General features: G+C 20.3%; 9 protein-coding genes across 9 annotated transcripts; 7 read left to right on the top strand and 2 right to left on the bottom strand.

Moving 5' to 3' along the window:
* Window positions 1-208: 208 nt before the first annotated feature.
* SRAE_0000015800 (von Willebrand factor, type A domain-containing protein) lies at window positions 209-1,687 on the bottom strand (the record flags this gene model as incomplete). Its single annotated transcript, XM_024646010.1, has 4 exons — window positions 209-283; window positions 337-788; window positions 994-1,400; window positions 1,647-1,687. The coding sequence occupies 4 exons, from the start codon at window positions 1,685-1,687 to the stop codon at window positions 209-211; spliced, it is 975 nt and encodes a 324-aa protein (XP_024500236.1).
* A 4,176-nt stretch (window positions 1,688-5,863) lies between these two features.
* Window positions 5,864-6,616, top strand: SRAE_0000015700 (Small GTPase superfamily and Ran GTPase family and Small GTPase superfamily, Rho type and Small GTPase superfamily, Rab type and Small GTP-binding protein domain and Small GTPase superfamily, Ras type and Small GTPase superfamily, ARF type and P-loop containing nucleoside triphosphate hydrolase domain-containing protein; the record flags this gene model as incomplete). Its single annotated transcript, XM_024646009.1, has 4 exons — window positions 5,864-5,883; window positions 5,931-6,195; window positions 6,245-6,376; window positions 6,416-6,616. 4 exons carry the CDS (start codon window positions 5,864-5,866, stop codon window positions 6,614-6,616), a joined length of 618 nt encoding a protein of 205 aa, XP_024500235.1.
* Window positions 6,617-7,331: 715 nt separating this feature from the next.
* On the top strand, window positions 7,332-10,239 carry SRAE_0000015600 (Thyroglobulin type-1 domain and Superoxide dismutase, copper/zinc binding domain and Trypsin Inhibitor-like, cysteine rich domain-containing protein; the record flags this gene model as incomplete). Its single annotated transcript, XM_024646008.1, has 2 exons — window positions 7,332-7,740; window positions 7,829-10,239. 2 exons carry the CDS (start codon window positions 7,332-7,334, stop codon window positions 10,237-10,239), a joined length of 2,820 nt encoding a protein of 939 aa, XP_024500234.1.
* Window positions 10,240-11,247: 1,008 nt separating this feature from the next.
* Window positions 11,248-14,083, top strand: SRAE_0000015500 (Tyrosine-protein kinase receptor torso; the record flags this gene model as incomplete). Its single annotated transcript, XM_024646006.1, has 4 exons — window positions 11,248-11,264; window positions 11,321-11,465; window positions 11,525-12,242; window positions 12,351-14,083. 4 exons carry the CDS (start codon window positions 11,248-11,250, stop codon window positions 14,081-14,083), a joined length of 2,613 nt encoding a protein of 870 aa, XP_024500233.1.
* Window positions 14,084-14,230: 147 nt separating this feature from the next.
* SRAE_0000015400 (26S protease regulatory subunit 4) lies at window positions 14,231-15,594 on the bottom strand (the record flags this gene model as incomplete). Its single annotated transcript, XM_024646005.1, has 2 exons — window positions 14,231-15,493; window positions 15,532-15,594. The coding sequence occupies 2 exons, from the start codon at window positions 15,592-15,594 to the stop codon at window positions 14,231-14,233; spliced, it is 1,326 nt and encodes a 441-aa protein (XP_024500232.1).
* Window positions 15,595-17,690: 2,096 nt separating this feature from the next.
* SRAE_0000015300 (Hypothetical protein) lies at window positions 17,691-17,941 on the top strand (the record flags this gene model as incomplete). Its single annotated transcript, XM_024646004.1, has 2 exons — window positions 17,691-17,775; window positions 17,811-17,941. The coding sequence occupies 2 exons, from the start codon at window positions 17,691-17,693 to the stop codon at window positions 17,939-17,941; spliced, it is 216 nt and encodes a 71-aa protein (XP_024500231.1).
* Window positions 17,942-18,754: 813 nt separating this feature from the next.
* Window positions 18,755-20,660, top strand: SRAE_0000015200 (Ground-like domain-containing protein; the record flags this gene model as incomplete). The annotated part of the gene is made up of 4 exons (XM_024646003.1): window positions 18,755-18,839; window positions 18,951-19,029; window positions 19,763-19,848; window positions 20,164-20,660. 4 exons carry the CDS (start codon window positions 18,755-18,757, stop codon window positions 20,658-20,660), a joined length of 747 nt encoding a protein of 248 aa, XP_024500230.1.
* Window positions 20,661-20,986: 326 nt separating this feature from the next.
* Window positions 20,987-22,310, top strand: SRAE_0000015100 (Collagen triple helix repeat-containing protein; the record flags this gene model as incomplete). The annotated part of the gene is made up of 2 exons (XM_024646002.1): window positions 20,987-21,003; window positions 22,112-22,310. 2 exons carry the CDS (start codon window positions 20,987-20,989, stop codon window positions 22,308-22,310), a joined length of 216 nt encoding a protein of 71 aa, XP_024500229.1.
* Window positions 22,311-22,741: 431 nt separating this feature from the next.
* Window positions 22,742-23,323, top strand: SRAE_0000015000 (MD-2-related lipid-recognition domain-containing protein; the record flags this gene model as incomplete). The annotated part of the gene is made up of 2 exons (XM_024646001.1): window positions 22,742-22,907; window positions 22,950-23,323. 2 exons carry the CDS (start codon window positions 22,742-22,744, stop codon window positions 23,321-23,323), a joined length of 540 nt encoding a protein of 179 aa, XP_024500228.1.
* Window positions 23,324-24,924: the final 1,601 nt, after the last annotated feature.

Genomic DNA, 24,924 nt, shown 5'->3' with positions numbered 1-24,924 from the left:
TCAATATGTATATTTTTTTTTAAAATAGTTATCACTTATCATTATCCACGAAATCGGGTGTAAAATGATATCTTAATATTTTTATAAATCAAAATTATATATTTAGCCATTTATTTCAATGAAATTGACAAAATAAATGATGTTATCAGTAAATTAACCTTGCATTTTTATAGTAAACAATTTTTTTTTCTATAATTTATCTATTCACTTAAAATTTACAAGCTGCTGGTATAATCTTTCTAACAAATATTCTATCAGGAAATGATGAAAAAATTCCTACCTTCTGAGTATAATAGAAAAAAAATATAAATAAAGGATAATGAAATAAAAAAATACCTTTCTATTTGTTGCAATTAATAAAAGTTCCTCTTTTCTTGCTATCCATAAAATACTTTTTTTTTTTTTAATACCAATACAAAATATTTCTAAGTTAATTTTTTTTAGTTTTTTTAATTCATCTATAGTAGATTGTTTTTTACTAAAATAACCTTGAGTTAAAATAACAACTTTTTTGTATGCACTTGGTCGAATATTATTTGTTGTTGTAGGTGAATTAAAAAATTTATAGAGAAATGTTAATACATTGTTTATATCTGGGTTACCATCACCTTCATCATTTATGAGATAATTCAACTTTTCTGAAATTGATAATAAAGTATTTAGTTTGCCAAAGTTAAATAAAATGGATTGATTTCTATTTGATGAAAAAGTAATAACTGATACTTGTATTTTCGTATTAGATATAACAGCTTTTGATAAAATAACTAGAATAGAATGAAGATAATCTCCTAAATATGATTTTGTTTTTAAAGACAGGTCAACTAAGAAAATAATATCTATCATACAACTTGATTCTTTTTTAATAATTGTATTATTCCTTTTATGTACATATTTTTGATAAATACTTTTTTTTTTTATCTACAAAAACAGGTAATATTCTTGGATTGAAAACTTTTTTCTTTTTTATGTGTAAAAATTTTACATTTCTATTACTGATTTCTGTAATACTTTTGTGACTATTATTATTATTTAAAGATATTGAAAAAATATCTTTAGCTGTTGTATGGTTAAGTGGTAGTAATTTAATATTTTTATCATTATCCATATAATTATAATGATATACTGTAATATTAGTATGCTCAAAATTTGTTAAGATGTCCTGTTTTTCATTTAGATACCACATATTAGTTTTATTTCTATAAATATTTAATTCATAAAATGTGTCATTATTTTTGTCATTTATATTCTTGTTTACAAAAGGCATTATCTTATGAAAAATCTTTTGATTGTTTTTAAAATATTTACTTGAAAATGGTAAAATAATTTGTAACATTATATTATTATCCATAAAACTTTTCATTTTTTTCATTTCATTTGTTGAATTCAAAGACCATCCATCACTAAAAAAATATAATTGAAGGCAATTTTTTTTATATTTCTTAATTATAATCTCTAAATTTGCAACAAAATTTTTTTTGACCTTGTTTGAAATATGTTTTAATGATCGAAAAGATTTAGTAACATTATTATCATTAACCAAATCACCAACAATTCCATTTTTTTTTAAATCGTATTTTTTTATTGTTGGTGATTCTCCTAAAAATTCAAAAAATATAACATTTTTAGTTTTAGAATTTATCATACACATTGATGTCATTCTCCAAGCATTTAAAAGAAGAGTTTCCATAAAAATTTTTTCTGATTGTGTATCATATATAATATATATATTAGGGCAATATTTTATATCAAAAGATGATATTTTGTTACTTAATAATAATAATAATATTAAAAAAAACATTTAAAAAAAAAGGAATGAAAAATTTTATTTAAAAGTAATTTCATTAAAAGGTAAAAATAATTCAGACAAGCAATACATAAAATGATATTTTTAAGGATACTTGAGGTATTTATATATTTTTTATAGTATTTCATTATCTGTTATAATACACATCTGGAATTTTTTTTGTAACAAGACAAGGATTAATAATTTGTTCCTTCTTCAGGGTTATTTTCTAGAAAAAAAAAACTCACAAAATACACATATTGATTTTAATACCTTTTATTAATTTTGATGTTTTGATGGTTGTTATTATAAAATATACAAATAATCCTAAAGCAGCAATTAAAGCAATACAAGTAAAAATATATATTACAATTAACCAAGCTGTCCAAACCATATTTAGTATTACAAAAAAAAAACTAATAAAATTTACTCAAATTTAAAATATAGATTTGAATGATAAATATTACTATCTTCAGATTACAATTATATAAAAGTAAACAAAACCTTGATATTATGACAAAATATAACAAACTACATAAAATAGAAAGCCTGCTTTATGCTAAATACATAGGTACAAAATTTTGTGATAGTAAAATTGTTATTATTAGATATTTATTCACTTAGACATTACTTCTTAAGATTTTATTACAATCAAAAGAAAATATTTCAGGTTTTCAAAAATAGTATACTATAACCATATAATTATAATAAAAAAAAATTTACATTTTTATTTAATATAAAGTAACGAAAAAAAAAAAGCATTGTCAATAAGCTATTAAATATTTATTTGTAAATAAAATTTTAAAAATAAAAATAGTAAAAAAAAATTCTCATAATTATTATTACATATACAGTTAACATAATAAAATAATTTAACTAATATTATGTTAGAAATATTAAAACAAAAGAATGAATAATAATATCAATTACAATTAAATTAAATTTTTAATAAAATATTTTATGTAATTACTAGTCTGTATTAAAATATTTCTAGTTTTAACAGTGTACTATTTAATTTATTGTATTTTTATTGATTATATATTATTTTTGTAATACACATTATCAATAATTATACATTCCATTTATTGTTAAAATGATATTTTACTAAAATTATACTTTTTTGAGCAATCAAAATGATCAAATTTTTTGTTATTGTATTTCTTTAAATTATTTATCTAATTAATATTATATTTTGTCATGTGGTTTTTCTATAAAATAATCTAAATTATAATCTTTGATCAATCTGTCATAAAAACTATATTATAATTTTTTAACTAATTTTCATTCCAAATGTAAATTAATTATTTTTATTAATTTAAAAAATCATTAAAAAATATTATAATAATTTATATGTTACATATTTATTATTATCAATAAATAAAATAAATTATTTTTAGTGTTATTTTTTTTTGACTGAAAAAAATTGTAAAACCATTTTCCAAGCTTCTGTTTAAGAGCATGCCAAATCATCTGCTTTCAAAATATCTATTTACATAGATAGAAATAAGTATTAATCATTATGATTGTCATAATTACTTTTTTTTTGTGTTTTTATTAATGTTTATAAGTTTCATTAATTAATAGTTATATTATTTTATATTTTATTCTTTTAATATTGCTAAATTTAATGTCATTTATTGATGAGTTTTATTTAGAATATATTGTATGACGAATCTTTCACGTGGACAGTTTTTCATACTGCGCTCTCTATGTCTATAGTACACGACAAATGGACACTATTGCATTAATCCATATATACATTTATAGTTTTATACTTAGAAAATTCACATTATAAACTTAAGTTATATTTCTAAAAATGAAGGACACGTATTCAAATGTTGTGGTCCTAATAAATAAACAATTGTTTATAAATTTTCTTATACTTATTGCTTTACCATATTAAGAAAAATCAATTTGTACAGTTGGTGTATCAAATAATTTTTACAATATTCCTTTTATACGTTTTAAAATTTATGGTATTTGCTCCACTTTTATAATATGTAGATAAAGAAAATATTTCTATTTGTAAAATTTAAAGATAAAAGTAGACTATAAAGATATTGCCATTGCAATACATATATTTTCTCTATATTTTTTCATTATATTATGGATTATTTTTGTCTACATCTAAATATATATATATATATATATATCGATAAAGATAACTATATTAGTCATATTTAAGTTTAGCTTTACACAAATAATTTATTAATTTTATTTTAATTAAAGTTATATTTTTAACAATTTATATATATATATTATTGTCACAGAAAATATAATAGCATTCTTAGATACCAATTTTTATTATTCATATAATTGGTTAAGTTATCATTTATATAAAATATCTTTTAAAAAATTGCACTTTTTAACTTAATGTAGAAAAAAATATGAAGTTTAATGTTATATTCAATTTTATTTCAGGTGTTTTTAATCATTATATATTTAAATTTCTTTATAGTATAATATATATATATCTTGTTTATTATAAATTTGTTTAAATGAAGATAAAATGACAACAGCTAACCTTTTTTTTATAAAAAAAATTAATCTTTATATATAGTAAAATTAAATTTTAAAAAAGCACTATGATAGTTTTAAGAACATATTATAAATATTAATTTCTTAACTAAATTTAGATGGTAATTTTAAAATTCTTGGATTTGTTTTTATCATAGTGAAATAAAAATAATGATTATATATTTCTACAATAATTGGGGTAGTGTTTAAGTATATAAAGTTATTAGTAAACTTTTAGTATTTCAAAAATTAATGTAAATATATAAACTTTTATTTTTTAGAGAATTGATTAAATATGTTATCTAACTTTTGTTTATCTCATAAATTTATTAAATTTTAGATATTAATAAAATAGTTTAAGAATATTTAACAATATTACAGAGTTTATCAATAATTTACTTTTTTTATGTTTTAGCTGTTTATATTTTTTTCTGAGTAAAATAAACAAATATAGGGATTATAATAAATGTTAAATTTTATAATATTAATATTATATTTGGTTAATCAATTAAAATTTTAACAAACGAGAAGTACTTTTTGATGTATTAAAGACAAATTTACTTTTTTTTGTTAAAATAATAAATTTTTTTTCTGGAAAAAAAATTGTAGTAATTTATATTGATTCAATTATTTTATTTTTTTTTTTTGCCAATTTGTTTTTATATTATTAAATTTTTAGTATAAAAAAAATAAAATACAAGAAATTGATTTAATTAAATAAAAAATTTTTTAGTAGTGTAAGAAAGTTATAATGAAAAAATATGATAAGAACAATTAAACTAGTAATAAAAAGATTTTTAATTATTTAAATTTATTTTTACTTTTTTTAATAGAATTTTTTAATTTTATCTTTTAAAAAGATAGAATACAAGAATATTCTAATAATTTTAATAATGATATAATAATTCATCATTATTTGTTTTTATTTAAAAGACGAACAACCATTAAATATTCATTTTTTTTAACTTATGTTCTTTTTTTTAATATAGATATATTTTTATTTTAAATGTTTCATAAAATTTTCTATTGATTTTGATGTTTGTCATTATAAGATTATCATATACATATAATATGTATAATTCTTCATTTATAGTGATAGTTGATGTTATTAATTTGGTAATTTTAATAAAGAAAATTGTTTAAAAATTATTTTATAACTGAAATCATTATGAAATGGTTTTTTTAATTATCCTTTCTGACTTTTATACACAAGACGGATGGTCTTTTTTGTATGCTAAAAATTTTTTCGTCTAAATATTTTAGTATTATTAGCGTTGAAAATTTTTGTTTTATAAGATTATATGAGAATTTAGAAAAAATATTTTACTTGAAGATTTTTTTATTTATATATCAAATTAATTATATTTAAAAAATTATGATAATGTTTATTTATTGAAAGTATTTTAGTTCCATATTTCATAATTTTTTTTTTATATTTGTTATGTTCAATTTTATATTTATCGCTTTTCCAAAATCTGTATGTATTGTTGAAAAGAAATAATTTCAATACCAATTAACAATTTAATAATTTTTTTTTTAGATTAATCTATTATTTTATTGAAAATGGCTGTAAACCCAGAATAGTAAGCATTAATATAATAATTTATTTTATTTAAAATAAATTTTTTAGTGATTATCTTTTTAAATTGTTGCTTATTGGAGATTCCGGTGTTGGAAAAAGCTGTCTTTTACTTAGATTTGCCGATGATACATACACAGAATCTTACATTTCAACAATCGGTGTAGATTTTAAAATACGTACAATTGAGCTTGAAGGAAAAACTATCAAATTGCAAATCTGGGATACTGCTGGTCAAGAAAGATTTCGTACTATAACATCTAGTTATTACCGTGGAGCTCATGGAATTATTGTTGTATATGACACAACTGATCAGGTAAAAATTTATTTAATTAAATATAATTTTTATTTATTAAAATGTTTAGGAATCTTTCAATAATGTTAAACAATGGTTACAAGAGATTGACCGTTATGCTTGTGAAAATGTTAACAAACTTCTTGTTGGTAACAAATGTGATTTAACTGAGAAGAGAGCTGTTGAAGAAAGCACTGCTAGAGTAATTTTTTTATTTTAAATATTTAATATTTTTTTATAGGAGTATGCCGAACAATTAGGAATACCATTCCTTGAAACTTCTGCTAAAGATTCTAAGAACGTTGAACAAGCTTTCTTAACTATGGCATCTGAAATTAAAAATCGTATGGGACCACTCCAACAATCTGGTGCCAATCCTTCATCAGTCCGTATTGGACCATCTCAACCTGTAGCAGATAAAAAATCTGGAGGATGCTGCTAGTTTAATATGAAAGCTTATGTTCATAAATATCTTTAACATGTAAGATAAATATCACTAAATAAAATATAAGTTCAAAATTTCATTATTATATTTTAATTATAAATTTAAACAATTTATGACAATAAAAGTAATATAAGACAATTTTTAAATGTTTTGATTTTTTTTTTCTTTGTTTTTTTTTTTTTAAATCTATAATTATTTTTGTAGATTATATATATATATAAACTATTTATAGGTTAATAAATGTTTATATTCTATCATTAACCTATTGTTATATTAAATTCTTTAACAATATTTATTAAAAGAATTTATTTAACTAACAATAATCATACGCTTAATATTATTGAAGACATTTACATTTTTTTTAATGTATCAGAGGCCATAATACTATTCATGTCCTTTATTTATTGGAGAATAATAACAATACAAGCTCAAGGTCTTTTGATCGGTCTTATTGATGCCAGCAAGTTATAAAGTTTAAAGTTATAAAGAAATCACTTTTTAACCTCTATTATTACTTTATCAAACTTGTTTTTTGAAACCATATAATTTACCTCATATCCGCCTCCAAATATTCTTACCCTTGAACTTTTTTAAATAAGTAAAAAGCATCCTTTTTATATTAATTTTACTTCTTTTAAAAATATTTTTTATTTTATATTTCAATATGAATTTTTTATTTTATCTATTATTAATTGTAAAAATAATAAAATGTATGAGAATTTGTGAATTACAATCAACATGCATAAAATGTAACAATATTAATAGATATTCATATTATAAATGTTATAAAAATTCTGATTGTATGCCAGGAGAATTATGTCAATCAAACTTTTGTTGTCCTATTCCAATAAAACCAATATTATCTAATAAATTAATTAATACAAATATATCATCTATACCAATAATACCAAATATAATTAGTTCATCTTCTATTGATGAAATTAAAAAAAATGATACAAATTTAACAAAAAATGATATTATTTCATTAAATGAAAATATAATAAATAATTTTACTTCTATAACATGTCCTGATGGTTCATATTGGAAAGGTAAATTATGTACAGATAATACTGATTGTATTTCTAATGATGAATTTTGTGCTGAGGGAAAATGTTGTTCATGTATGTTTTTTATAATAATAAAATGTTAATTAAAAGATTTTATCTATAAAAATATTTACAACTATTATTAATAATAATTATTTTTTAGCATGTAAACAAAGACGTCATCAAGTATTAAAAGAACATGCAACAACTGATATTTATGGAGTATATATTCCACAATGTTCTAATGATGGTTTAACATATAAATCAAAGCAATGTAAAACAGCAACAAAAGATTGTTGGTGTGTAACTTCTTTTGGTAAACAAATACAAAATTTTGAAAGTAAATCAAGATATTCAGTATTAAAATGTGAAAATATTGATATAATTACACCAATTATTCCACAAAATTTTAAAGAAAAACAAAATGATAGACAAAATATTAGAAGATCACCACAAAGAATTTCATCATATAGAGCATTTGTTGCAGAATGTGGATTTAATGAACATTATGTACCATGTCAATCATCATGTCAACCAAATTGTATTCAACAAACATTACAAGAATGTATTACAGGAACTGATTGTATACCTGGTTGTCATTGTTTACCAGGTTACATACGTTTAAATGAAAAACCAAATTCACCTTGTGTTCTTATGGAACAATGTTTAAATATTGGATTAAATACAGAAAGTATTATTATGGGACAAATTCCACAACCATATCAATTTTCACCAATTATAGGACAAAATTGTTTAGATTCACGTAAAGAATTTCATATTTGTGGTTCAAGTTGTCCAATAACATGTAGTAATAGATTACAACCAAAATGTCAATCATCACGCTGTATTCCAGGATGTTATTGTAAAATTCCATATATTTTAGAAAATGATTTAGATTCTCAAAATTCAAAATGTATTTTACCATCAGAATGTCCTTTATTTAATAATAGACAAACGTCAATGATGGGTTTATCTCCAGTTATAGATATTAATAATCCATCAATTGAAGGATCTTCTACTATAAGAACAGTTAAACCATTAAATGAACAATGTTCAGATTCATTAAAAAATTTTCAAAATTGTGGTACATCATGTCCTGTTGCATGTAATAATTTAAATCCAAAATGTTCAAATCAATGTATTTCTGGATGTTTTTGTAGAGCACCATATATATTAAAAGATATTAATAATCCTAATTCAGAATGTATTCTAGTTGAGCAATGTCAAGATTTACCAATTATTAAAAATGGACATGGAGTAAGAGTTTTACCATCATCAATGATGAGAAATTTTATGGTAAATAATCAATTTTCAACATTAAATATTCCTCATTCATCATTACCATTAATATTGTGTTCACAGGATCCAAAAAGAGTATGGACAAGTTGTGGTGGATCACTTTTATGTTCACCTTCATGTCGTAATTTAGGTGGTGATACATGTGATATTAAACATTGTACTCCTGGTTGTACATGTCGTTCACCATATGTTTTATTAGATCATACAGATCCACAATCAGCATGTGTTTCTAAAGAAATTTGTCCATCTCTAGTAACACCTCAACAACCTTTTTCTCCAACAGATGATGATTCATTAATTGGAGAAAAAAATTTAAATTCACGTTGTTCAGATCCATTAAAAGAATATCGTAATTGTGCATCATCTTGTCCATTAGGTTGTAATAATTTATCACCAAAACAATGTGCTCCATGTATTTCTGGATGTTTTTGTAAAAATGGATATATATTTGAAGATGCTTTAAATTGGCAAATATCACGATGTATTACGATGGATAATTGTCCAAGTATTAGAGCACATATAAGGTTATCAGAAAATAGTTGTTCTGATCCATTTGCAGAATATAATGCTTGTGGTTCACAATGTCCTGAATATTGTGGTCAACCATCAAAACCAGTTTGTTCAAATATATGTATTCCATCATGTCAATGTAAACCAGGATATGTAAGAGCTCAAAATTATCATTCAGCTCCATGTGTTGCATTAACTGCATGTAATTCATTAAATTCTTTTTTAGCTAATGAAGATAAAGATATAAATATAACAACTACTACAACTACTACAACATCAACAATAACATCAACACCATTTATTACAGCACCATCTGCATTTGCTGATTTAGGTATTGTAAAAATTTTAATGTCATCAGAAACAAAAGATAATCTTCATCTTATAACATATATTACATCAAAAATATCTTCATATAATTCTAAATTAATTCTTGCTATTCATAAATATGGTGATATCTCATCAAGTTGTACAAGAATTGGTGAAATTTTATCAATTAAAGAACAACCATTATTATTAGGTTCACTTTCAGAAGAAGTTGGTATTGTTGAAAAAATTATTAAATGGAATACAAATATAGATGTTTTATCATTGGTTGGAAGGGCGATTGCTTTACATAACATAACAATTGATCAACCACAAAAAAATAAAAGTGAGGATATTATTACACCTATAACAACAGATATGACATTTGATTCAGAAGAGATTAATAAAAATATACCTATTGTATGTGGAGTAATTGGGCTTTCAGATCAAACAACATTTTAAATAATTAGTATAAAATTTTAAAATATACCATCTTTCTATTAATATTTTTGATTATTTAAAATAACGAGAAATATTATTACTTTAATTGCTATTGATCTCTCAATGGTTATGTGATATTATCAGATTTCACTTTATCCCATTTTAATTACTAATCAAGTTTAATTTTCTTTATATACATATTAAAAAAAAAACGGCTTTTTGAGAATATCATTATTTAACATTAGCTTTTATAATAAAAATTATATAAAAAAATTTTTTTAATCATATAAATAAAAATTTTTAAAAATATTTTATGTATACAAACATCTTACAATTATTAGAACCTGTTATAGAACTTTAAATAAATATCTTGTTAAAGATAAAATTAAATTGAAAACATAGTTGATATATATTGATAATATATTATCTTGCGCATTATCTTCCAAATTCTTTTAAGAAAATAATAGATCAATAAAATAATTTTTCATTAATTACTATTTCTTATTTTGTTATTCATAATATAAAAATTTATATTTACAATTTTTGTTTAATAATGTATTTATAAAATTATAAATATTATGATATTAATAGTAATATTCATGATAAAAAATTAAAAGTTTGTAATAATACTTTTTAAAAATAAACCTTTGATTTTAATAATCTTTTATTTATATTTTATTGACAATTGTACGAAAGTAATGTATATATATAACCTGAATAAAAATTTCAATTGTTTATAAAAAAAAAAGTGTAAATTAATATCTTTCATGTGATTATTTATAAATTTAATTTTATTAAAACTTTACTTATTTATTTTTTTTATATTTATATTATTTTTTTTTTTAAAAAGCGTTTTTTCATTTTTTTTTTTAGAATATAAGAATTAAATAAAGTATAACTAAAGTTTGGTAAGCTGCTTTGTAAACATCCGCTATATTGAATATATTTATATTCTTTATGTATATTGGTTGTATTTGATCAATTTATTACTACTAACCAATTTACGTATATAGACCTGTTGCGCAGTTGATGATTCAGCTTTCATTGTAAGAATGACAATTTTCAGGAATTGTATATTTTATATTTTATTACTTATTATAAGTTTATATACTGTAAATTTATTGAGTTTAACAAAGCCTGAAATATGTTATGCAAGATGTATAGCTAATTGTCGTGATAAAAATTCAAATAATGAAATAAATATATGTTCTGATCTCTGTAAAAAATATTTAAATGAATCATTATGTGTATGTTTATAATTAATAATAATAATATTAAAATTTTATATATTAAATATTATTTGTAGAGTAATGAAAATTGTTGGAATTCATGCTTAAATCTTGGTTTAGAAAGTGATAATATAGGAAGTGAGATATCAAGCTTAAAATTTACTAGAAATGAAGATTATACAATTAATTTTACCATTCAATCATCAAATGGATATTCTGTTTTATGTGCAAAAGTTGGTTCAACAGATGATACTGCCAATTCAAAATTATATTGTGATACTGAAGATGGATTTAAAAAATTTAAAATTCCTTTAGAATTATTTTGTCAAAATACATTTGCAACATTTTTTATTCCATCAAATGAAAATATATCACCACCTACTACAATTGAAATACCAATACCAATTCCATCAATAAATGATATGTTATTTACAAATAAGTCATTAATAATGAATAAAAAAGAATTTATTAATGAAGATTATAAATCAAATACATCTGTTATTATAAATGTTTCTTATAAAATAAGTACAAATTGGCCACTTGGTGATCAAGATTTTACCTTTAATACAGATTTTCATCAGTTAAATTGTGCTGTACCAGATTATTCTTCTGCAATACCACAAACTAATTTTATAATAGATTCAAAAAATAAACTTTTAACTGCTCTTGTCGCTGGAGACTTAATGTATAGAGACTGTAACTATATTTTATTTGTTGATAGTATAAAATCGCAGCAATGTAAAAGTTATGTTCCATCTAAAAATGATGATCAAAGATATACTAGTATTGATATAAGTAAGTTTATTATTATTTAAAAAAAATATATTTGTTTTTTTTTTTATACTTAAAATATAAAAGATGATGTCATTAATTAACAAATATTATTTACATAAATTTTTTTAGATTGTGATACAGTGAGAAATAATGATTGTGTAACGACAAAAATTTCTCGGGGACCAATATGTGGACAAACAAAAAGTTTTAACTGGACTATTATTGATAAAAATTTTAAAATTGATCCTAATTTTAATGTTACAATTAATGCAACATTTGATTTATGGCCTATAGGTAATTATGAACCAATTTATTATTATTTAATATTTGGTAATGCAACAAATTATCCATCAAAAGAATTAACTGCAATATCTGGTGTTAATATGACATCCATAAATAATATAATAAATAATTGTAAAAATTTTGATAAAAAAATTCAAAAGTGTTTAGATAAAATTTCAAGTAATTATGCTATTATTGATGGATTAAAATGGGACACAACATATGGTGTTGTTATTTGTGCAGTTGTTGATCAAGATAATATAACATTACCAAACATACTTCAATTACCTTTAGGTGAAAGACCAAAAGCTGATGAATTAAAACTTTCATCTAAAATATATAAAAAAAATTATACTAGTCTTATTGTTGGACTAACAGTAGGTATATTTGGATTACTTTTTCTTTGTCTGATAACTATTTTTGCAAATATTCATCGTAAACAAAGAAATAAAATAAGAATGAATAAATTAAAAATGGATATGATGAAAAAAGAAAGTGAGGTTAGATATAAAGATTTCCCTAAAAAATATGATGTTTGGGAACTTGAAAGAAGAAATCTTATAATTTATGACAATAAAAAACTTGGATCTGGAGCTTTTGGTGCAGTTTTCCTTGGTAAATTGATTGGTAAAGCAAATGGCGTTAAAGATGCACATTCTGCACTTGCATTAAATATTATGCGCACAGAAAATTGTGATGTTGCTGTTAAAATGTTACCAGAATATTCAGATGAATTGTGTAAAAGTGAATTTTTAAGAGAAATTAGTTTAATGAAAACTTTAGGATATCATGAAAGATTAGTAAATATGTTAGCGTGTATTACGGAGACTGAACCTTTTTGTCTTATTGTTGAGTATTGTTCTGATGGTGATTTACTTCAATTTTTAAGAAAAAGATGTAAATACATGTTAAAATTAAGTAGTGAAGGTATTGACTATTCAAGTTCTGAATTTGAAGGTAAATTTAATGTTGATCTTATTTGTACGATGAAACAACTATTAATGTTTGCTGTTCAAATATCATATGGACTTGAATATTTGTCAACTAAAGGTTTTGTTCATAGAGATGTTGCAGCTAGAAATGTTTTAGTTCATGAAGGAAAATATGCTAAAATTGGTGATTTTGGTTTATGTAGATATGTCTATTCTAATGATGCTAATTATAAAAGTAGTGGAGGTAAACTTCCAATAAAATGGATGGCAATAGAATCAATTAAACATTATGAATTTACGTCAAAAAGTGATGTATGGAGTTTTGGTATTTTATTATTTGAAATTATTACATTAGGAGGAATACCATATCCTGGAATTCTTCATGAAAATATGTTGAAATATTTAGAATCAGGTAGTAGAATGGAAAAACCTGATAATTGTTCTGATGACTTTTATAATGTTATGTTATCTTGTTGGTCACAATCTCCACAAAATCGTCCATCTTTTTCAACTATCAGACAAAAATTAGCGTCACAGCTTGAGGAAATGACAGATGAATATTCATACTTACAACTAAATAGTAGTTGTGACTACTATTGTTTTTCCTCAAAAGATGAATCTCAAGAATCCCAAGAAATAAAAAAATAAAATGCCAGTAACGTTGCCTAGAAAAAATTATAATATTTATACATGTATATTATAAATTAATTTTCAAAATGTAAAAATATTATTTAGCATAACATTTGACAATAAATTGTAACATAATAAATAAAAAGATATTTATATAAAATAATTTTACATATAAAGTGTTTCTGGAGCACCATCTTTTTTACGGTATAAAACATTTTCCTTTGATTTACGGAAATCTTCCATTGTCACGCACATTCTTCTTTCACGAAGCGCTAATAGTCCAGATTCTGTACACATTGCTTTGATATCAGCTCCAGAAAGTTCATCTTTAGCTTGAATAAATTCATCTAAATCAACATCTTTAGAAAGCTGCATTTTTGATGTATGAATTTCAAAAATACGCCTTTTTGTCCTTTCATCAGGTAATGGAAATTCAATTTTACGATCAATACGACCCGGACGAATAAGAGCAGGATCTAAAGATTCAATACGATTTGTTGCCATAATAACTTTAACATCACCACGAGAATCAAATCCATCAAGTTGATTTAGTAATTCAAGCATAGTTCTTTGAATTTCACGCTCACCGCCAGAATTTGAATCGTAACGTTTTGTTCCAACAGCATCAATTTCATCAATAAAAACAATTGAAGGAGCATTTTCCTCTGCAACTCTAAATAATTCTCTAACCATTTTTGGTCCATCACCAAGATATTTTTGAATCAATTCAGATCCAACAATTCTTAAGAAAGTAGCAGATGTTTGATTAGCAACAGCTTTAGCTAATAAAGTTTTTCCTGTACCTGGGCATCCATATAAGATGACCCCCTTTGGAGGCCTAATACCCATTTCATCATAATATTCAGGATGTGTTAGTGGTAATTCAACAGCTTCTTTTATTTCCTGAATTTGTTGATCTAATCCTCCAATATCAGCATACGTTTCTTGAGGAGCTTTTTCAAGTTTCATTACTGAAACCATTGGATCAACGTCATCACTTAAAACACCAACGACTGAATGTGTCTTGTGATTGAGGAGAACAGAACATCCTGGTTCTAATTGTTCTTTGTCAACAAAAGACATAATGGTAACATAATGTTCACTACCAACATTTGTAGCAACAATAGCATGGGTGTCGTCAATTATTTCTTCTAATGAACCAATAGCCATTGGATTACCACGAAGATCATCAACTTTCATTCTTTCTTCCTCAATACGTTCTTCTTGTGGTTTAAGAATTTCTTGATTTTTTATAAATTCCGCTTCCATCAAAAGATAATCCTTTACACGCTCAAGTTTTAATTTACGAAGCCTACATCTCGCGTGTGGTGTTACAGTTGGTAATTTATTAGCCGCTGATGGTCCTTTACCCTTCTTTTTCTTTCCAAATCTTGTTGGAATTGGTGCTTCATATTTTCTTTTTTTTTCCTATAAAATTTATTTTACTAGTAATTATTAAAACATACTTTATCATCTCCTTGTCCTTCACCCCCTTGATTCTTACGTCCACCAAACTGATTTTGACCCATCTTGGTTTTAGAGAAATATTATAATGGTGAAAATAGAAAAAAACTTTGCTTTTGATGACATTTGTTCTTATTACCACAAATTTTCGTCATAGGACAAACTTAATAACTGTACATATTTTAATTTCATTTACAATTAATCTTTATAAATTTTTGTATATTGAAGAACATTGATAAGAAGAAAATGATAAATTATTATTCAGTTGTAGTATTATTTTTTTTGTTAAGTATATTTTTATTGTTAATAATAAAAATGTTTTTATAAATTAAATATGAGAAAAGATTATAAATTTCAATAATTAAATTTGCAAAAATTTGTGTACTTATTTAATAAAAGTTATATAAATATAATTACTTTTATTAAATTTAAAATATTTATAATGTACTTTTTTATAATTAAAATCAATTAAAAATTTTATAATTTTTGTTCTATTTTTTATTATGTATTTGTTCAGTCATGTCAAACAATAATTTTTGTGTTAATACAAATTTATTTTATTGAAGACTTTTTAATTTAAAAAAAAATTTTTAAATTGAAATAAATCGTGTGTATTTTGTATAATTGGAAAAATCAAAAAAAAGTGTAACATTTTTTATTTAAAATAACATATTTGTCAAAAAAGTTGTTAAAAATGTATTTTTTTCTGGTAAAGCAATTTATATTTCGAAATTAGATTATTTTTATATAATAAGTATTGGAACTTTAATCAATTAGAATATGTTAATTTTGTATGTTATATATCTTCATATAACAAATAAACAAAATTCTTAGCAGCTATAATTTAATGAAACATTTATTTATTGACAAATAAATTAAATTATTGTTATTCAGATATTATAGTTTAAATTTTTGAATATGCTTGTTTATTTTATTTTTTTATTGTTTCAATTTAACAGTTTTAGTTTTTTTACAATTATCCTGAATATATTTTTCAAGTTTTGTTCTATTATTTCGGCATGTATTTAATAATAATGTTAATTTGTTGTTGGTCTGTGTAAGATTTATAACTTCATCATATAGATCTTCGTTTCTGTCCTGAGCTTCTTCAAGATCTATTTTACACTGTTTTAATTCTTTTTTCAATTTTTTAATGGTTTTGCCGGTCGATTTTTTAGCAGTAATAACAAAATTAAAAATGAATAATAGAAATAAAAAAATAAAATAAGTTTTAAATAGAGTTATCTTCATTTCAAACAAAATTTTAAATATATAATTAATATTAATTTTCTTTTTATACTAAATGGCGATTTTTTTTAAATATATAAATAGTAAATATTTATTTGAACTTTGTATGGTACATAGAAGAACTTTTTTCATGTTTATTTTGGACCACTAAATTTATATTTTATCTGGATATTTTTTTTTAATTTTTAAAATTATTTTTATAAAATTTTTTGTTTTTTTTTTAATATTTTTATTAAAAATAATAAATTTTGTCAATTTAATTCAGCTACTAAATTATATGAAAATATCTACTTATAAATATAATTAAATTAGTATAATAATTATTATAAATGTTAAATGATATAATTAATTGTTTTATTAAAAAATTTTTTTTAATTTTAAAATTAATTTGCAATTATTTTTATATGGTTTTTAATTTCTTAATATCATAAAGTAGAAATTGATAAGTATTAAAGATTCAATAACTAATATAAAAGTTAAAAATATTTTTAGAAGGCCATAATTTATTCAATATATATATATTTTAAAATAGCATAATAATTAATTTATTAAAATTTTATACAGTAGTTAATGATAGTGTTATTAAATAAATCTTATAAAAATATATATAATTACAATATTTATAGTTATGAATTAAAAATTAGTTATTTTAAATAAAATGATGTCACTTAATAACATGTGTTTTCGTTTTTCTTTTAATACCTATGTTTTGAGCAAACAAGAGTGTTACAATTATTTAGCAAACGTGATATAAATTAATTAGTTTATTATTTCATATGAATAATTTTCGACAAAACACTACATATTTAATTTTTAAATAGAGATGAAATATTTCAAATACATAAACTTTATGATGGTATTTAAATGCAGAAATTAGAAATTAACTAACAGTTAAAAACCAGTGTTTAAGAAAATGAAGAATCTTTTTATTATACTTTTTGTCTTTACTGTTTTTATTACTTTTTCTGAAGCACAATTTTTCGGATATGGACCATATGGTAAATTTATTAGTAAATTTTTATAAAAATTTTAGGTATGGGTTATGGAGGTTATGGAGGTTATGGTGGATATGGCTATAGACCTTGGAGACATTTTGGACCATACGGTTATGGTGGCATGGGAGGTTATGGAATGGGTTATGGCATGGGTATGTGGGGAAAATAGAAAAACAAGTTAGAAATAAAACAAATGTTATTTTTTATTTTATGATTGTTAATGAACAGTTTTTTATAAAAATAAAATAATAATACTATATATTTTTGTTATTTTAATAAACATTTAAAAAATATAAATCATGTTGTTTCATATTTATTTGTTAATTTTCTATTAAAATAAACTTTAATTAATTAGATAGTAAATGAACAAAATTGTTGTAAAAATAAACAAAAAAAAGTTTTTTAACTAAAAACAAAATTTCTAAAACATTCTTATTGATCAATTTTATTCAATAAATTTTAAAATTAGATAATAAAATTAAATATTTATTAAAATTACTTCAAAAATATAACTTTTTCTTTGTAATAATTTAAAAATTTTATAATAATTTTAACATTAAAATTTATATCATATAAAAAAATTATTTAATACTATATGTTAACAGTAGTTATTCATTAAAAAAATAATTAATTTAAAAGTTTATTTTTGTACTGTTTATTGACCTCAATAAGTAAATTAAAAATATGACTTTTTTTCTATTATAAACTTTAAACACAGTTACAAACAACTATTTTTAATTAATTAATGCACTTATTAATTAACCTTTTATCATAGAAGGAAAGATTTGTTTAGCAAATAACTATAAAAAATTATATTTGACCAACTTTTTAAAATATTTTTTATAAAAAAAACTTTACCAAATCATGTTGTTTACCAAATTATACAAATTATTTTGTTATATTGATTTGTAATTGTAACCTATATAAATAGACAAAAATCTTAACTTTTAAGCAGTATAACTATTTATAATAAAGACAAATTATGAAACAATTTTCTATTATCTTGTTATTATTAGCAATTATTTTTGCTGTATCAAATGCTCAATGGGGATACGGATTTTATGGTGGTATGTTAAATATATAAATAAATTTATAATTTGTAAAATATTAATATTTTAACAATAAAAATAAATAAATATAAGTTATTTATTGTTATTTAATAATAATATATTTTATAGGTTATCGTCCTTGGGGTATGTACCGTCCTTGGGGTATGTATCGTCCTTGGGGTATGTATCGTCCTTGGGGATATGGAATGTATGGAAAAAAATAACTCAATTTAAATTTTGAGAAATATTTTTTATATATTCATTGATAATATTTGTAAAATTTTAATAAAACATTTTATTACTACTCTTTATTATTATTTTTTTTTTATAAAATATTTTATAATTAAGTTGTTAGAAAAAAAATATAAAAAAAAAGTATTTTTAAAAATATTATGATAATGATTAATAAACTATTAAATACATAAAGCATTATTTTCAATGTTATAATTATTAAATTTAATACAAAATTAATAAAAGTAATGACTAAATTTAAATAAAAAAAAGAATTTTTTGACCTTATTTATAATAATTATAAATTTGTTATATATCTATTAAATCTTTATTATTTTAATAGATACAAATAACGATAATTTTTATTTAAATTCTTGTTTTTATAGTTTTAAAAATTTAGATCAATTTTATAATTTAAAATAAATTAGTTATTTTTTTAAAAAACTTAAATGACAAATTTTTTTTAATGTTATTCGACTTTTAAAGCAACAACAAAAGCACACTAATTTAGCAAATATTAAAAAAATATTTTTATTTATATTCATAATCAAAAGTGGAAAAAAAAGTATATAAATATTTTTTAAATTTGAATTTTCTTGTTTCAAATATAAAAAAAAAGTTAAGATGAAATATTTATTTCTAATAATATTAATTATATTTATTCTTACAATTATAAGTAAGGAAATATTTGCTCAATTTGGTTTTTATAGACCATTTGGTGGTTTTGGAATGGGTCCATATGGTGGTTATCCAATGGGAGGTTATGGTGGCTATGGATTTAATAGTTACAATCCATGTACGTGTGGATATTATTATGGTTAATACTAATGATCATATCAATTAAAAAAATTGTTTATAAAAATAGATTATTTTCAATAAAATAATTTTAAAAAAATACTTTTGTTTTAGTTTAGCTTTTAGTTCATTCTTTTATCTTTAATTATTTTGTATATTTTTGTAAAAGTTGTCTGACAAGTCATTTAATTTGCCTTGGGCTGTTTAGATTAATATATATAAATAAGATTAATAAAAATAAAAATAAATACTCATTTTTTTTGTTAAAATATGAAGCATATATACATTTGCTTAATAATTTTGTTTTTTTTATTAGTTACAATTAATGGTAAAGAAGAATTTTACTATTTAAAAAGTTCTACTAAAGATGTCATTGATAATGAAAATATTTTGAAATGTAATAATGGAAACATTTGTTATTATAATAAATCAAAAGATAACTTTTTTATTAATAATATTTTTGAAAAAAAAATTATAAAACGTAATTCAAATTCAAAAGAAAAAAGAAATAAATTAAAAATTGTTCCAAGTACTTTAAAATTTACCCCTGAAAAGTGTAATAATCTTGAACTTCAATCTATAATGATAGATAATATTGTTTCAGATGAACCAAATGAATCAAAAAAACGTATTCATAAAGTAACTAATGAAATTTTGTCAACAAAAGATAATTTAGATTCACATTATGATGTTATTTGTAGTTCAACACCTTTTAGTTTTCGAATTGCAACTCAAGTTTTTTGTGAAATTACTATTAAAAAGGTTACATGTTTTGTCTATCAACAACTTAGTTCTCGAAAAGCAAGAATATAAATTTTAGTTTAATTTACTATTATATTTTTATAAATATAATAAAATTTTTTTTAAATATTTTTACATTATACTAATTATTGTCTTATTTTTATTAAGTAACATCAAGGTAATCTTTAGCTAAAATAAAATTTATCATTTTATAAATTGATTAATAAGTTTATCTTATTAATTAACTTTTATTAAGGTATGTAGCAAATATTTTATTATTATTATTATTATTAATGTATTTAAAAGTAAAAAAAAATATTATTTGATGTTTTTACAACATCAATTATTTAAAATTATTTATAATTTTATTTGTCTTTTTATTTTTAATTATAAAAAATATGTTTAAAATTTTAAAGTATGATATTTTAAATCCATGTTCAAATATATTTATTTAAACAATTTAAATAATAATTATTATTTTTTAATTTAAGTACTGAAGGTAAAAATATTATAAAACATGCTTTAAAATGATTAATATTTAATTTAATTATTTAAAATATTAATAAAATAATTGTTAAGGAAGAATTAAATAGTAAAGTAATAATAAATTTTGCATAGAAAAAAAAACTTGATAACTTATATGACAATCATCTATTTTTAACAATAAAAATAGTAAAACTAGTATGAATGAATTTGACTTTTGATAATTATAACATTATCTTAAAAAAATATATTTTTTTAATATAAAATCTATTAAATTAATCTGTGATATTTTAAAAATAAAAAATTTTTCTGTTATAATTATCTTACTACAGTAAAAATTGATATAAATAAATAACTTTTTATGTAAAAAATTTATTTTTTTAACTAAACACTATTTTTATTATATTATTTTAACAACATTTTATACAAAATATTTTTTTTTTATTTTTTAAACTAAATAAATTATGAATTTCTTAAAAAAAATTAATAAAAACAAAGTTCTAGGATATGTATTATTTTTAAATATATGTTTATAATAATTAATATTATTTTTTTATACAAAATAGTAATAAACATACTTTATATTAATGTTTTTATTTTTTTAAGTTTTAAAAAGTATAATTTTAAGTTATGTCATATGTTGTATAATTTTTATGATAACAAGTGTTTGATAATCATAAAGGTGTGTCATGATTAATTACAATTAAAATATAATAATAAAAATATATAAATTTTAATATTTCATTTTTAGAAAAAAAAAATTACATTGTGATTCATTCTTTAATAATAAAAAATATTAAAAAAAATAGTGTGACATATTTAAAAATTAAATAATTAAAATAAGAAACATTATAAAAAATAAACAAACTATTTTTTAATAAAAATTAAATATAATAAATATTACAAAAAAAAAGAAAATGTATATAAATAAAAAACTACAATAATTTTATTATAAAAAAAAATTAATTAAAAATGAAATTTTATTATATTATAACTTTTTTAACTATTATATTATTATTTTTAATTAATAATGTATCCAGTCAGGGTATACCACCACCATGGATATTAAATCAACAACGTCAAATGAGACTTTATGGAATGTCAGGTCCCATGGGAATGATGGGTTCACAAGGCATGATGGGTTCTCAAGGTATGATGGGTCCTCAAGGTATAATGGGTTCTCAAGGTATGATGGGTTCTCAAGGTATGATGGGTCCACCGGGATCGATGTATGGATAATAAATAATATTCAACATATTTTTTTTTATTATTCCTTAACTAAACATTATTATATAAAATAATTAACTATTGTTTATTTAATACATAAAGTTTATGTTCATTTTTTGTTATATATATTTAAAATTTATTTACAATACTTATTAAAATTTTTCTAATTTAAAAATAAAATTATTTTTATAATGATGATTATAATTTGATAAAATATCTTTGTTATCTTAATAAAATTAATTATGATGTCATTATCAAAATATTAATAAAAAAAAAAGTATAAAATTGAAGATCTTGATAACACAACTATTATTTTAATATAATTAATTTAAGATTCAAAGAAAAAACCTTAAGATTTCTTATCAAATACTTAAAATTATTAGTTTAATCATAATAAAATTAAGTTTATAAGCACAAAAAAATTTTATAATTTATATTATATAATGAAATATTCTACAATATTTATTTCTACATTTTTTATTCTTTATTTTTCTTCTTATATTGAAGGATGTACCAATTATCCAAATGGAACTGAAACAAAACTTCATTGGTTTGAAATGACTGATTATCGTTTTAAAATTTATAACTTTCAATTATCACCTTTAAATGGTAAGTTTATATTTTAATGAATAAATTATTTTTTATTATAAGGAACTTATAAATACCCTATTAATCTTTCAAATGGATATAAAATTGAATTATCTTTAAACAATACAGGTAGTGAAACATCTGATTTTAATCTTGATACATATATATTTCAATGGGTTGGAAATAATAATTGTAATTGGTTCCAAATACCTACATATCATATTATAAATACAAAAAATTTATGTAATGGTTCTACAACATGTCCTGTTAAAGAAGGAAATAGTAAAATTTCATTTAATTTAGATCTTACAAACTATCCGTCAATAACAAATCTTCTTAAAACAGATGCTTCATATCAATTTGTTTTTGCTTTATATTCTAATGTTAACTTTCAATCTTCAACTGTTGCATTACAAATACGAGGTGGAAAACAGTAGAAAAATTTTTTTAATATACTTCTGTAATATTATAAACTTTTTTTTAAAAATTTATTTAATAAATGAAAAAAAAAATAAACTTTATTACACATTAAATATGATAATTTTATTTTTATAATATATAAATATTACAAATGTATAAGGAAATAATAATTACAATTGTTGAAGTAATAAAATAAATTATATTTTTAGATATTTTGTACTTTTATTAGTTATCATTATTTCTCTGCTTATTGATATTTGTAAAATGTTTCCTGGTTACATGGAAACAAACTTTTTTTAATAGTAACATAATACAATAAATAGTACAATTTTCAACAAATTTTTATTAAATGACCTCAAAAATTTTTTTGTTTTTTTTTTTTTAAATCAATTTGAATTTTTTAACTATCTAATTAATTTTATAAACCATTTTATCATTTTTTTATAAAAAAAATATAAGATTACCTTATACCAGATTATAGTTTATTTTAACTGAATAATAATATAAAAGATGAAATGTTATTTATAGATATTATCAAATCCTAAATTTTTAATTATTAAATAATTGTAATTATTATGTGTTTGTTTAATTCTACTGGAAATATAACTTTAACTTTAGTAAATGATTTAACTAATCTCACAAGTTCTACAATAAAAATGGTTATCTATATCAATTTAAATAATAAAAAATAACTAAAAAATAGTTTATATAATATCCCAAGTACGTTATTTAATAAAATAAATTACCATGACTGGTACCTAAATATAATTATTTTTATTTAATTATAACTTTTAACATATTTGATAATGTTTTTAAAATAAAAATTTTTTAAAAATTATATAATTTTACGGCTGTTAAATAAAAATCATATGTCAACAAGAATAAATAAATTTAAATTTTATTTAAATTTTTTCATATTATTAACAAATTATATATATATTATGAAATAATATATTAAACTTTTTTTTTATAAACGAAATATATACTTTTTTAAAATATATATAGAAAATTATTTAATTGACAAAGGATAATAATAATAATAATCATATTTAAAATTATTAATATTACTATGTATATAATTAAAATTGTATTATAGAAAATATCTACAACATTTAGTAAAAAAATATCATTGATATTATTATAAAAAAAAAGAATATACATTATGTAGAAATAAAGTTCTAATTTTTTATTATTAAAACCATTAAAACTATTAGTACATCAGGTGAATTAAAAAATGTTTAAATAAAAACGAATATTTATTAAAGTAATTAATAATTTCTTATTTTTTTTTAACAATATTTTATTATTTAATAATTAATTTTATTCTTAAAACTTGTTATATATAAATCTTTTTTTTTTAAATAAATTTTTTTATAATATAGTTTTTTTTTATTTCCCTAAATAAATGTTTTTTATATCTTGACCAAGCTTGACTGTTGTTGAAATGGCATACTAAATTAAATTCGAACATTTGTTTACAACTTTGTATTCCTTCAAAAACAAACTTTAAATTGGACATTTACTGATAAAAAAAAATATATATATATATATATATAATGCAACAGAAAAAGAAAAAAAAAATTTTTTTTTATTTACATGTCCATTTGTTTTGTTAAAC

The sequence above is a fragment of the Strongyloides ratti genome, scaffold srae_scaffold0000001 (genome assembly GCF_001040885.1).
Source record: "Strongyloides ratti genome assembly S_ratti_ED321, scaffold srae_scaffold0000001".
Classification (NCBI taxonomy): domain Eukaryota; kingdom Metazoa; phylum Nematoda; class Chromadorea; order Rhabditida; family Strongyloididae; genus Strongyloides; species Strongyloides ratti.
The sequence above is the reverse complement of the archived record's forward strand: the minus strand, read 5'-3'. Positions and strand labels throughout refer to the sequence as shown.